This window comes from Phocoena phocoena, chromosome 10 (genome assembly GCF_963924675.1).
Source record: "Phocoena phocoena chromosome 10, mPhoPho1.1, whole genome shotgun sequence".
NCBI lineage: Eukaryota > Metazoa > Chordata > Mammalia > Artiodactyla > Phocoenidae > Phocoena > Phocoena phocoena.
Genome location: NC_089228.1, coordinates 81,798,005 through 81,811,458, shown reverse-complemented (window position 1 = coordinate 81,811,458; position 13,454 = coordinate 81,798,005). Strand labels below are relative to the sequence as shown.

Genomic DNA, 13,454 nt, shown 5'->3' with positions numbered 1-13,454 from the left:
ACGGAGCCCCGCCTCCCCTCTTTAGCATGACCTCTCCTAAGCCCCTCAACTGCCTCCTCACCCATAAAAGTGGCCCCTGATAGCCCTACTTGGTCCGCTAGGACCCCACCCCCTGTGGCAACGGCTCCCAGAATAAGGGTGGACCCCTGATCCCAGCTGTGGCTATCAAGTTCCTTCCTGCGGACTTTGGAATCTATGGTGGGCATGTTCATTCATGCTGGGAAACCCCACTTGCCCTGGTGCTAAACCTGTAATCTGTGGACTCTAACCCGGAAGGCAGTCCCGTTCTGCCTGCACCTGGAAGGACAATCAGCTTGACGGCGGAGTGGGAGGAGACAGCAGACTAAGAGGACGAGGAGAAAAGAGTGAGGGAGCAGCCCCGTCTCTAGGGCTTCTTCGTTCCCTATCCCTGGCCTTCCAAGGCCAGCGAGGTCCCTTCTACTTTCCTGATCTTGGGTTCCGTGAGATACCCCTGTATTTGTATAACAATTCTTAATTTTGGCTCAAGCCAACTCAAGTGGGTCTCTTTTGCTTGCAGCCAAAGACCATTAGGTACATGGTAAGAGCTCCAAATTAAGGGACCATTTACTTGTTCATCTTCAACTTTTGAGAGTGAAATGAGGTGCTGTTAGTGACTACACTGGGACTACAGGTATAAACTGGGATAACGCAGGCGAACCAGGACAACTGGTTCCCCTATCTGTAAGTGAAAAGAAAAACACACAAATCACTTTCATCTCCTTTTGTTCTTCAGGCAATCTGGGAGGGCGTATTAGGCGGGGGTTGTCATTTTTCTCTCTGAGACAAAGTCCGTGGCAGTAAGCTGGTCCGAGGTGGCAGGGTTGGGGGGGCGCGGTGGGGATCCGGAGAGGCTCAGGCCCAAGAAGGGACGTATTTTCTTTCTTGCCTGGTTGATGTGGAGGCGGAAAGCTGATTCTGGCTGCTGAAGAAGGTCAGGGCTGTGTTTCCCTTCCTTTCTTCTTGATAGATGAATGGGAAAAGGCCTGCTCTTTGATATGTGGATTTTCGAAGGCCAAGAGGGTTGGTGCCATTCCAGGAATATACTATTTTGTGGGCGGGACAGTGGGCAAGGACCTGAGGGAAGAAGTCAAGGGAGGCCTCAGAACAGCCCAAGTAGCCAGATGGCTGGAGGTCTCAAGAGCTCCAAGTGGCCAGGCTTGGGCCCCTGCCCGCATCTCCAGCCATGGTGCTCATAGGGCTGCTGCTGCTGCTGCCCTTGCTAGTCGGCACTCGCCTGCTGTGGGGCCAGTGGAAGCTCAGGAGCCTCCACCTCCCACCTCTTGTCCCCGGCTTCCTGCACCTGCTGCAGCCCAACCTCCCCGTCTATCTGCTTGGCCTGACTCAGAAACTCGGGCCCATCTACAGGCTCCGGCTCGGGCTGCAAGGTGAGCATCTGCTCCCTCCCTCGCCCCGCAGCGGTGCGGAGGTGGGGTCCTCTTCCTGCTGACACCCTGCTTTTCCTCTCCCCCAGATGTGGTGGTGCTGAACTCCAAGAGGACCATTGAGGAGGCCCTGATCAGGAAGTGGGTGGACTTTGCCGGCAGACCCCAGATACCATCTTGTAAGGGGTGGGGGGCATTTCTTGATGGAAGGAGCAGGGGCTATGGGAGGCAGGGAAGGTCAGGCCCATGGCTTCCTTGGTCAGTTCGACCCCCTGCCCCCAACCCCTACTCACAGACCAGCTGGTATCTCAGCACTGCCAGGACATCTCACTGGGGGACTACTCCCTGCTCTGGAAGGCCCACAAGAAACTCACGCGCTCAGCCCTGCTGCTGGGCGTCCGCAGCTCCATGGAGCCCCGGGTGGAGCAGCTGACCCAGGAGTTCTGTGAGGTGAGGCTCGACTCCCGCAGTTGGCCCAGGTCAGCTTCACCCCTCCCGGCAGCCTCCCTAGTTAGTTCATGCTGCTTCTCCTCAGCGCATGAAAGCCCGGGCTGGTGCCCCCGTGACCATCCAGAAGGAATTCTCTCTCCTCACCTGCAGCATCATCTGTTACCTCACCTTTGGAGACAAGGTCAAGGTTCTCTTGCCCTCACATAGGCTTGGGCCCCCCGCCCCCCCCCCCCGCCCAGCCCCTCCCGTACCCTCTCCTGGTCCTGAACCGAAAGGATTCCCTCCTTTTCTGGTAGGAGGACACCTTAGTACATGCCTTTCACGACTGTGTCCAGGATTTGATGAAAACCTGGGACCACTGGTCCATCCAAATTTTGGACATGGTTCCCTTTCTCAGGGTGAGGAGGTGAAGCCCCAACACACCTGGTCCTGGGAGACAGGGCGGAGGTGGGCAGAGGCTCCCTTCCCAGCGGCTAAACTCTCTTGCTGTCTGCCCCAGTTGTTCCCCAACCCCGGGCTCCGGAGGCTGAAGCAGGCCATGGAGAACAGGGACCACATCGTAGAGAAGCAGCTGAGGCAGCACAAGGTGGGAACCGTGCGCGCACCGGGCTCCTCCTCAGCTCACAGCAGTGATGCTACTGCCCCAGAGCTAGGCAGCTTCTTTGGCGCCCCACCAGTCCTGGACCTGCTGCCCCCTGCTGAACACCGCCTCCCCCCACCACCCCCAAGCCAGGCACTCAGCCTGGCTCCTCCTCCCCTCTCCAGGAGAGCATGGTGGCGGGCCAGTGGAGGGACATGACGGACTACATGCTCCAGGGGATGGGGAAGCAAAGAGTGGAAGAGGGCCCCGGGCAGCTCCTTGAAGGGCACGTGCATATGTCCGTGGTGGACCTTTTCATCGGTGGCACTGAGACCACAGCAAACACCCTTTCCTGGGCTGTGGCGTTCCTGCTTCACCACCCTGAGGTATGCCCTGGAGGCAGGCGAAAGGCTCCTTCCTGGCAGCTTGGCCAGGGCAGCGGGAACCCAGCTCGCTGAACCCACCGCGGGCTGTGTTGGGAGGGGGTTGGGGGGGAATGAGTCTGGGGCGGGCTGGGAGGGGGTTCTCCTACTTGGCACAGAGTCTCCGGTGAGCTGCTCCAGGGAGTGGCGGGAGGCTGGGCAGCCGTGGGCCGGCCAGCGGCACGGCTTGGGCCCCGGACCTCGGGCTTGCCCCACTTCCCCAGATTCAGCGGCGACTGCAGGAGGAGTTGGATCGCGAGCTGGGCCCCGGAGCCTCGGGCTCCCGAGTCCCATACAAGGACCGCGCTCGGCTGCCCTTGCTCAACGCCACCATCGCTGAGGTGCTGCGCCTGCGGCCCGTCGTGCCCCTGGCCTTGCCGCACCGCGCCACGCGGGCTAGCAGGTGACTCCCGAGGGGGGAGGGCCGAGTGACAAAGGCCCCTGCGGGGTCCCGGCAGGCCTCTAACTTAACCCTACCCCTCAGCATCTTTGGCTACGACATCCCCGAGGGCATGGTTGTCATCCCCAACCTCCAAGGTGCCCACCTGGACGAGACTGTGTGGGAGCGGCCGCACGAGTTCCGGCCCGGTGCGTGGCGGGGTGGGCCGGGGCGGGTGCCCGCGGCGCGGGGGCGGCGGAGGCCGAGTGCAGGCGGCCGCTGAACTGCAGGTCCGTCCTTCCGCCCGCAGACCGCTTCCTGGAAGCGGGCGCGAACCCCAGCGCGCTGGCCTTTGGCTGTGGGGCGCGCGTGTGCCTGGGCGAGCCGCTGGCGCGCCTCGAGCTCTTCGTGGTGCTGGGGCAACTGCTGCAGGCCTTCACGCTGCTGTCGCCCGCGGGCGCCCTGCCCTCGCTGCAGCCCCATCCCTACTGCGGCATCAACCTCAAGATTCAGCCTTTCCAGGTGCGGCTGCAGCCCCGGGGCGGCGGAGGCCGGGGCGTGCGTGAGCACCAATGACCAGTGACGGAGCCCGGACTCACTGGCCTCGGTTTCTCCTTTTATTGCTCCCCTACAAACCCCTTCCCTCCCCCCTGTAAACATGGTGCTGTGAGATCGCGGGTGGAGAAGGCTTCCTCCGGTGGCTGGATGGTGAAGGTGGCCCTCGGCTCTTCTCTGAGCGCAACCCCTCAGTGCTCGGCAGTCATAGTAGGGCGCTGGAGGGGTGAGCAGCGGCTCAGCCTCCCCTGCCTGGGGGCCGGTAGCTTCTTGGTCTCAGCTTCATTTCCGTGAAGGGCACGGAGAAGTCAAAGCCCTTCCAGTAGTACCAGCTCACTCCCTGGGAAGGGGTTGTCGAGAGAGAGAGTCAAAGCCTGACATCCCATCTGCTCCCACCTCTGCTCCCCTCTGGTGAGATGGTTCCCACAAATCAAGGATCCTCCCTCCCTTTATCCTTCTTAAACCCTCCATTACAAAGGACTGAGGCTGAATCCTGAGCTGTCCCTTTACATCCAATAAATCATTTCCTCGAGAAAACTTGCAGAGACTGGCATTACTGTTCCATTTCACAGACAAGGGCCCTGGGGCGCTGAGCGGCTCAGTAACTTGTCTTGTCACACCGTGCGTCACAAACACCCAGGCAGGCTGAGCCCCCGCTCCGTGCTGCCTCCTGGACCTCTCACCTGGTGGTCCACTGTGCTCCCGTAGAGCCCGTTGAGGTTGGCATAGTGGCAGTTCTTATACCACCAGGCCCCTCGGTAAGAGACGGCGCAGGAGATGAGCAAGTTGTTGGGGTCTCGGTCACGGGCAGAGAAGACACTGCCGCTGTGGTAGCTCATGGAGTCCCCTGGGCAGGGCGTGGAAGGCGCGGTGAGGGCCTCTCCTCCCCAATCCCACCCCGTCCCTGCCCCCCACCCCCAGGCCCACCCCTCACCTGCAGTGCCGTGGTAGCCTTCCAGGTGGAGGCGGTAGTACTCATTGGCCGAATCTACTTGGAAGGAATCGTACTGGGCAAATACGGCCTCGTCCCCATCCCGCAGGTCCACACGCAAGGAGTAGTCGCCGGCTTTGGTCAGGCTGTGCAGGGCCTCGTTGCCTGGGGGTGGGGAATGTGTGCTCATCGGGGTCCTTGTGTCCACAGGGCCCCCATCCCTTCCCTGGTCCCACAATCCCTATGAGGCACTAACCCAGCCAGAACTCCTCGGAGATGTTCCCAAAGCCACAGGCATAGTCCTCCCAGTCTCTCCAGAAGTCAGTTTTTCCATCCATGCGGCGCTGGAACACCTGGAAGCAGGTGGGGACACCATCAGCCTATGGCCCCGGGCACAGCAACCCTGCCCCGTGCAGACCCCTGGGCTTCTGACTGCCACCCACCAGCCAGCCACCCCCATCGGTCTCCATGTCACAAAAGACGTTCAGGGGCCGCTCGCGGTTGCCATTGAGGAAGATGGTGGTGGTCCTTGAGGTGCTGACCCCGTTCTGCATCTCCTCCCCACAGTCCCGGGGGAAGGGGATCCGAAGTCCACCTGGGGAGAGGAGAGTGAGGGTCCAGTCCTTCTTCCAGATTCTAGACGCCCACTACACACTCAGCCCCCAACCTCAGGTCCCAGCGCCTGAGTACCAGTGGTGAAGGAAGTGGACACGGGGGGAGTGAAGCTGTGGTCCCACATGGCCCGGAGCCACGCACTATAGAGGGTGGAGGGAAAGAGGCCGTGAAGCTGGTGAGAGGTGACCCCTCCTGGGAGCAGGATCTCCTGTGGAACAGACAAGGGGCAGGTCAGGGGAGAGAGAGGTGGGCCCCACCCGGGAGGCAGAGGCAGCACTTCCCGGACTGGAGCCCAGGGAGGGAGCTGGCCAGAGTGGCAGGGGTGAGGGCACCTGGGTCTGTCCACCAGGGGTGTTGAAGCTGAGCAGGTAGCCAGTTGGGGGGACTTGGGGCGCGGTCCAAGTGAGCAGGGCTGTGCGGGGGGTCACCTCCTTGGCCTCCAAGTCCTGGGGGGCCTCCAACCCTGGGAGGGGGAGGAAGAGAAGATGGAGATGAGGCCCATCCTGGCGCTCTCGCTTCTTCCCCGCCCTCCAAGGCACCTCACAGACCGCACCTGTGGTGAAGGTGATGCTGGCTGGGGAGGTGAGGTTGGGGCCCCGAAGGCCATGCAGGGTCGCCGTGTAGTTGGTGTGGAGTACAAGGCCTTGCAGGGGGTAGTCCACGGCACTGCCAGGGGCTGAGTCCTGTAGCGAGGGGGCTGGGAGAGCGGGTGCGGCATCAGCGGCTGCCCTGCCGGAGCCCAGCCTGCCCTCTGCTCTCCCACCCTGACCAGTCCCCTCCAGAGGCCTCAGCCCTGCTCACCTCCTGGGGCTGTGACCTTGATGTCATAGGCATCCACCGGGGCCTGGGGGGGCTGCCAAAGCAGCAGGGCGGATCCTTCCGTCAAGTTCAGTGCACGCAGCTGGGTGGGGCCATCAGGAACTGGGAGAAAGGAGGGGGCCCAGAGCTGTTCCCCGCTGCTCTCCCCACTCCTCGCCTTCCCAAACTCTGCTGGACCTCTCGTCTGCCATTGGCACCTCCAACACCCCCTTTCCCTTTCCCCGTTCACTCTCAACTCCCACCCGTGCCCGCATTTTCTCCCGCTACTTCCTGCCCGGGTCCCGGACTGTCTCACCTGTGGTAAGGAAGCCTGTGAGAGGCTCACTCTCCTCAAAGCCACGGACGGAGACCACGGTCACGTTGTAGTGAGCACCTGGGACGAGCCCCTCGAATTTCTGGGTCCGGGCTCGGCCATCCACCTGAACACTCTGTGGCTCCCCTGAAAACACACTGGGCTGGGGAGGCGGCCAGGGAAGCAAGGAGGAGCTGCAGGGTGGGCAGAGCGCAGGGTGCAGGAGGAATGGGGCAAGTGACACACGGGCAAGAGGGTATCACCTCCATCTGCCAGCTGGTAGGAAACTTTGAAGCTGTCCACTCTGGACGGCGGGGGCATCCAGCTGACCTTGGCTGACGTCTCCCTGATCTCGCTGAACTGGAGGTCACGGGGGCGCTCCAGAGCTGACGGGACAGATGTGCCAAGGAATCACGGTGAGGACAGAGGGCAGGGAGGCTCCTGCCCCGGGCTTCCCACCCTCCTTCTTCTCCCTGGGCCCCACGGCCTCCGGATGTGCTCACCACCCCGCCTTTCCTCTAGGCCTAGAGATGGAAGCCGCTCCGCAGACTCCAAGCTCGTCACCACTCACCAACTTCCCCTCTGGCTGAGGCACTAGGGAGTACAGAGACCCCCTACTTTAGGGCAGCATGTGTATGTGCCCAGCATGGGGCCTTACCTGGGCTGAGGGTCCGGGCTGTGCCCTGGATGCCGTCGGCCTTGTGAGGCCCGCGCAGCCCATACAACGTAAGGGTGTACAGGGTCCCTGGACTCAGGTCCCAGAGCACGGCCGAGCGCCGTGTCCCTGGCACCGTCAGCTCCCGCTGCAGCGGGGAACGTGGATGCAGCTCCAGGGTGCTCAGTGACGGGACCCCAAAGCGGAGCAGGAAGGAGTCAAAGGCCTTGGGTGGGGCATCCCAGCTGAGCCGCAGCGAATTGGTGGTGACGTCAGTCACCGACAGGTGGGACAGGCGGGGCCCTGGCTCTCCGGGGGTCTGCCCAGCAGGAGCTGGCCCTGCAGAGTGGGTGGGAAAGAAGGCTTTGGAGACTGAAGCACACCAGCTAGGCGACCTGGTGCTAGATCCCTTCCACCACCCCACCCTGGCCCTCATTTCCTCATCTGCAAAATGGAGCTAACGAGGGGCTGGCACCCACGGGTCGGACATAATGACAACATGCATGTGTAGAGCCGAAGGCTGTGCACGCACCCCTTCCTCCCTCCGTGGCGCCCTCGCGGTGTTCCTTCCCCATGGTCACCGTTTCTGGGTGCCCCCTTTCGCCTCTTCAGTCCCAGACCAGAGGCAGGCAAGGCCAGGCCCTACCCTGACGGTACCTGTGGTGCCCTCGGCTGAGATGGGCCCCAGGCGTTTCCCTTCATGCAAGCCGTAGAGGAAGAACTTGTAGGAGGTGCTGGGCTCCAGGCCTGACACGAGGACCTTGTTCTGGTCGCCACCCACGAGCAAGGCCTGGGGCTCCCCACCTGTGCTCTGATACTGGACCACGAAGGAGTCAAAGGGGCCCTGGGCCACGCTCCATGAGAGGCGCAGGGAGTCCGGGGACACGTCCTTCACTGCCAGTGCCCCTAGGCGGGGCCCTTCAGAGGGCTCGGGGGCCTCCGTGGCCAGGTGCGAGGGTGCTGGCATGTCCTCTTCTGGGGCTGCGTGGGAGAAGCCCAGAGAGAAGCTGAGCGGGGCTGGGGGTGGGGCGGGGCCCTCCCACTCCCACTCCATCTCACCCTCCAGAGAGGTGACCGGGGCTGGCCGAGGCAGGGGACCTCACGGTCCCCGCCACGGCAGCATGGAGAGAAGACAGGGACTGAGGCTCTCCTAGCATCTTCCTTCTCTTGAATCTGCCTCAACCCTGCTTGGGCACTGACTCCTGCCACCCCTCGGCCTCTCTTGAGTGCCAGCCCGTGGCCCCATGACCTCTCCGTGGGGCTCCTTTGCTGTCTGAATCCGGTGCTTGCTTTCTCCTTCTTCACCCTGATGTCTCAGCGTGCCCCACTCTAGATGTCTGCACGGGCCCTGTTCCCTCCCCAACCTGCCAGGGCGCCTGGTGCCATGGCTTGAGGCAGGACTAACTCAGTCCCTCCCTGAGCTCAGGGCACGTGGTCCTCCCTGCCGAGAAGAGCTGAGGATGGAACCGGCTGGTGAACTCGAAGGGCGCATCCTGCCAGCCAAGTCGGCCCCGCCACTACCAGGCTGATTTGAGGTGGGTGTTAGGAAATCTGGAAGGGGAACTCCATCAGTGCGGCCACTCCTGTTGGTTTCTATGACCCTGGCCTGCTTTGTTTTCCAGTAATTTTCCATTTGAGAAAATGCTCCTGACTCATCCACGGGAGGGGGTTCGCCCTCATCTGGGCAAGGCCAGCGTGCCAGGGGGTAAGAGCCGCCCCAGTAGAGTAATTGGGAGCAGCTGGCAGCACTGGGGCTGGGCGGGGGTCGCAGATTAGGGACCACTGCCAGGGCTTTGCCTTGCCACCTGTCCTGGCTCCTGCTTCGGACTGACCCCTCGATCATGCTGGTTCCGAGGCTCTTCCTCCCCTGAGCCCTGTGCAGGGCCCCCTTACCGCTCTACCTCGCCCACTCATGCCAGGCCTTCAGCACAGAGGTGTGAGGACACCCACTCAGGCCGGCTGGCTAGGACCAAGCAGGACAGTCTCCTGCTCACCTGTCATTCCCAGGACAGAGACGGGGCCCAGGTGCTGTCCTCTGAGGAGCCCATAGAGCAGAAACTTGTATTTCCTGCCAGGCTCCAGGCCCTCTATGGTGACCTCCCTCTGGTCTGCGGCCACAGGCACCACCGAGGGCTGCCCATCTGTGTCCCTGTACTGGACCACAAAGGAGTCAAAGGGGCCCTGGGCCACCGTCCACAAGAGGCGCAGAGAATCCGAGGTCTCATCTGTCACTGTCAGCTCCCCCAGGCGGGGTGGGCGCTGCCGCTCCTTCTTCAGGGGAGCTGTAGGGAGAGCGGGGGCGGAGGGAGAAAACCTAGTTAAGAGCTGCCTTTACCTCAGCCCCGGCAGCTTCTGGGGGGAGGGAGGGTCAGCCACCTGGGGAGACAGGCAGGCTGCTCCAGCCCTGCCTTGTGCGAAGGAGCCCAGTTTCCTCCTCTGGAGGCCGCTGCCCGAACTCCTTCCTGCCCCCACTCCCCCACTCTGAGATCAGCGTGCAGAAAATGCATAAAAGAGCACCTCATGAGAGAGTTGCGGCTGGGATTGCAGGAAGGGCCTCAGTTTCCCTCTGACCCCCAGTCCCCCAGAGCAGGAGTGTGGCCAGAGCTGAGAAAGGCTCCCAGAGGGTGTCTGGGTTGTCAGGGAGATGCCCCCAAATAGTCAGAGCTGGGCGGGACAGCCAGCCAAGCTCACGGGCTCCCATTGCCCAGGCATAAACTCACCCTCACTCACCAACAGCCTGGGCCCGCCCCTCCACCTGCTTCCCCAGCTCTGCACTCACAGCACTAGACCGGGGCGGCTGGGTCGGGCAGGGGGAGAAGCCAGGGGCAGAGCTGAGCGGACAAAGGGCAGAGCAGAGCACAAAAGAGACTTGTCTAGGTGGGTGTGGGTACTGACTGATGGGGGTTGGAGAAGCCTGTATCCAGTCTCCACAATGAAGGTCTGGGGAAGAGAATTACGGAGCCTGAGAGCCCCAGGCCCCAACTGGCTGTGCGCCCCATCCTTGTCTGGCCAGGGTGACTCATGGTCCTGGAGGTGGGGTAAGGGTCAGTGACCCACCTCCATCCCTTCCTCGGGGGCTGAGTATTGGGCACAGGAGACCAGATTTTTCCATAGTCTTTTTGCAGCCAAACCCTCCCATATTTTCCACTTCTTGCCATAGGGCTGGAATGAAGGGAGGAAGATGTGAACATTTATTGAACCCCAGCAGATTTTAGTCATAACCGTCATGCAGGTGTGGAAACTGAGGTTCAAGGAAAAGAAGTGGCCTGTTGAAGGCCACACAGCTGGCAGTCAGAATTTGAACACAGGCCTGCTTGGCTCCAAAGTCTGAGTTCTTCTTATTATACTGCTAATCAGTGAATGAAGGAAATAAATGCTTGGAACAGTGCCTGGCATTCAGCAGGGACTCAATAAACATTTGCCTTTCGTGTTAGGATTGTCATGCCAAGGCTGAAGGGAGGAGAATAAACTTTGCGGGAAGGCCCCGGGGCCAACTCTGGGGGCTCAGATGAAAGGAAGCTCTGGAAAAAGGCGGGGGTGGGGGGCGGGGGGGGGCGGGGGGCGGGGGGCGGGGAGTGGGGTGGAGGCAGGGCCAGGGCTCACCCGTGCTGCCTTCAGCAGAGATGGGGCCCAGTCGTCTCCTGCCTCCCAGCCCATAGAGCAGAAACTTGTATTTGCTATTGGGCTCCAGGCCGGGGATGGTGATCTCGCGCTGGTCTGAGGCCACAGGCACCACGTGGGGCTGCCCGTCCCTGTCCTTGTACTGAAGCACGAAGGAGTCAAATTCGCCCTCGGGGACCGTCCAGGAGAGGCCCATGGAGTCTGGGGTCACGTCCGTCACTGTCAGCTCCCCCAGGCGGAGAGAAGGTTTAGTGTCTGGGACTGGAAAAGAGAGAGGTGCATGGAACGTGACAGAAATGAAGCCGACAGAGCCTCCTCGGGGCGCTAGGGCTCTGGGAGCTGGTTCTGGGTGCTGGGAGGGGGTGACCAGGTCACATGTCAGGAAGAGGGAAGGCAGAGGAGTAGGGATAAAAGAGGAGCCAAGCAAGAAAGCACGTGTCCCTCGGGATGTAGGAGTAGGATGGGAATGAGGGGGTAACGGGGGTACTCAGGACCTGGATTTCACTGGACCCAGTAAATAAATGGGTCTGGAGTGTGGAGCACAGAAACGTGAAATTCCACAAGGGAGTGGAGGATGGTTGAGGGCTCCAGGGTTAAAGGCGGCCTCCAGCCCTCACTCACGGGTCTTTGCGTCTGCAGAGACTGGACCGTGTTGTTTCTCATCCTGGAGTCCGAAGAGTAGGAACTTGTACTTGTGGCCCGGGGCCAGACCCGAAACCGAGACCTCTCGGAGGTGTCCACCCACGGGCACTGCCTGGGGCTGCCCCTGCACATCCTTGTATCGGACCAGGAAGGAGTCGAAGGGGCCCTGGTCCACTGTCCAGGACAGGTGCATTGTGTCTGAGGTCACGGCTGCCACAGCCAGCTCCCCCAGGCGGGGTGCCACAGGGGGCTCTGTGTTCAGGGAGGCTGGAACAGAGCAGAGGGGGCTGCGGTCAATGGCAGGACCCTGGGCCAGAGAGGGAGGGCTGCTCCCTGGCTATGAAATGAACATTTGTAGCGAACTCTTCTAACTGCTTAATACGTCCCAGGCATTGCTGCTCACAAACAGTACACTTAACCCTCACACAACAGAGGAAGCAGATGCTTTTATCCTTACAACCCTCATGTGACAGGCATCTGCGCCACAGAGAGGTTAAGAAACACTTGAAAATCACACAGTGCCTTAGAGCAGGATTCAAACCTAGAGAATCTGATTCTGTAGCCACGCTCCGAGCCACTAAAATGCTCGGTTAGGGAGACTGAGGAAGCCACACATGAACAATTGAGCAAGTTTGAGCTGCCAGATCAAGAGGACAGGAAGAAAGCTGAAACGCATGAGGTACAGGCTACTTGCCCAGCTGACCCTGGACACACTGTCCATCAGCCGTCACTCAATTCAAGGATGAGGCGGGATCATCAGCACCACGTGAGAAAAGAAAGGGACCCAGAGGCCCATCTGTGAGGAGTGCTGAGATGCAAAGGGAAAAACAAGAGAGCAACAGAGGGAAACCTGGGAGTCAGGGCTGCCCCCTCACTCACCGGTCACGCCCACGGTGGACACGGGGCCCACACGCCGCCCCCCGTACAGGCCGTACAGGTGCATCTTGTACTTGCGCCCGGGCTCCAGGCCCCCAGCGGTCACCTCACTCTCCTCACCCCCGACACGCACCACCTGGGGCCCGTCCCTGCCCTTGTACTGGACGGTGAAGGAGTCGAAGTGGCCCTGGGGGACGGTCCAGGAGAGGCTCAGCGAGTCCGGGGAGGATCCTGTCACCGTCAGCTCCCCCAGGAGGGGCTCCTCGGGGGCCTCCAAGGCCTCTGTGCTGGGTTCTGTGGGGCTGGGGGTGTCTTCCTCTGTAGCTGAGAAGGAGAGACACAGAGAGGGTGAGGCAGGGTCCCAGATGATGTCCTTGGGTCTCCCCCCAAGGCTTGGCCCCAGCTCCGGGCCCTGAAGTCAGTTCAGAGAAGCCCGTCCTTGGGGCTGGGTGGTCCTGCTTAGCTGACATCTCATAAACATGCCTGGAGCCTCCAGGGTCAGCTGTGGGGGACCAGGGCAGCCACCAGCATGGCTCACAAGGCCCTTCTCTGCCCAGGGGGACACACTGGTCCTCAGGGAGCCTGGAGGAGGCACACAGGGCACCATGGCTCAGCCTCGAGTAGAGGGGCCTCCTGCACCCCACTCACCCATCACCTGAGAGAGGGTGATCCTCCCACGAGGTCCCACCCTGGGGCTTCCACCATCCACTCACTTGTCACCCCGATGACAGAGACGGGGCCCACGCGCTGGCTGTCATAGAAGCCGTACAGGTTCATCTTGTACTTGTGGTCTGGCTCCAGGCCCGAGATGGTGACCCCGTCCTGGTGCCCTGGCACCCTCACTGCCTTGGGCTGCCCGTCCCCGTTCTTGTACTGGATCAGGAAGTGGTCAAACTGGCCCTCGGAGATGGTCCAGGAGAGGCTCAGGGATTCAGGGGTGGCGCCTGTCACTGCCAGCTCCCCGAGGTGTGGCTTGATGGGCGGCTCGGGGGGCGCAGTGGACGGGGCTTTGGTGGTCATGGCTTTGTAGTCTGGATCTGGACAGAGACACAAAAGACAGATGAGGTCTCCTCAGTCCTCAGTTCAGCATATAAAGTGGTGTATTACAAAATTAAAATAATAAGGAACAGGATGTGTCCACAGTGGCTCTAACTCTTATTCTTTCTGGTCCCTATATCAGCCTTCCTGTCACCTTACCCTCATCCGCCCTGCCC

The 13,454-nt window shown here is 61.3% G+C and overlaps 2 protein-coding genes across 4 annotated transcripts in view; one reads left to right on the top strand and one right to left on the bottom strand.

Annotated features, from left to right (window-relative positions):
- The first annotated feature begins 1,154 nt into the window (after positions 1–1,154).
- On the top strand, positions 1,155–4,323 carry CYP21A2 (cytochrome P450 family 21 subfamily A member 2). Of its 3 annotated transcripts, none has more exons than XM_065884674.1 (11): positions 1,155–1,406; positions 1,493–1,582; positions 1,699–1,853; positions 1,939–2,034; positions 2,150–2,251; positions 2,353–2,439; positions 2,619–2,819; positions 3,080–3,258; positions 3,340–3,443; positions 3,545–3,756; positions 4,268–4,323. In XM_065884674.1, exons 1-11 carry the CDS (start codon positions 1,205–1,207, stop codon positions 4,271–4,273), a joined length of 1,434 nt encoding a protein of 477 aa, XP_065740746.1. In that variant the 5' UTR covers positions 1,155–1,204; the 3' UTR covers positions 4,274–4,323. The 3 variants fall into 3 exon arrangements, with proteins under 3 accessions (XP_065740746.1, XP_065740745.1, XP_065740744.1); XM_065884673.1 differs by having other exon boundaries at positions 1,205–1,406; positions 3,972–4,323; XM_065884672.1 differs by lacking the exon at positions 4,268–4,323 and having other exon boundaries at positions 1,205–1,406; positions 3,545–3,817.
- The window catches only part of TNXB (tenascin XB), a 52,796-nt gene continuing 43,183 nt past the window's right edge, over positions 3,842–13,454 (bottom strand). The window contains 18 exon segments of the mRNA XM_065884671.1: positions 3,842–4,129; positions 4,473–4,636; positions 4,724–4,885; positions 4,977–5,073; positions 5,164–5,315; positions 5,411–5,543; positions 5,668–5,798; positions 5,889–6,032; positions 6,137–6,256; positions 6,450–6,593; positions 6,710–6,832; positions 7,105–7,440; positions 7,759–8,082; positions 9,096–9,383; positions 10,705–10,983; positions 11,344–11,631; positions 12,244–12,564; positions 12,954–13,277. Coding sequence (XP_065740743.1) covers positions 4,028–4,129; positions 4,473–4,636; positions 4,724–4,885; positions 4,977–5,073; positions 5,164–5,315; positions 5,411–5,543; positions 5,668–5,798; positions 5,889–6,032; positions 6,137–6,256; positions 6,450–6,593; positions 6,710–6,832; positions 7,105–7,440; positions 7,759–8,082; positions 9,096–9,383; positions 10,705–10,983; positions 11,344–11,631; positions 12,244–12,564; positions 12,954–13,277 — 3,632 coding nt within the window. The 3' untranslated portion in view covers positions 3,842–4,027.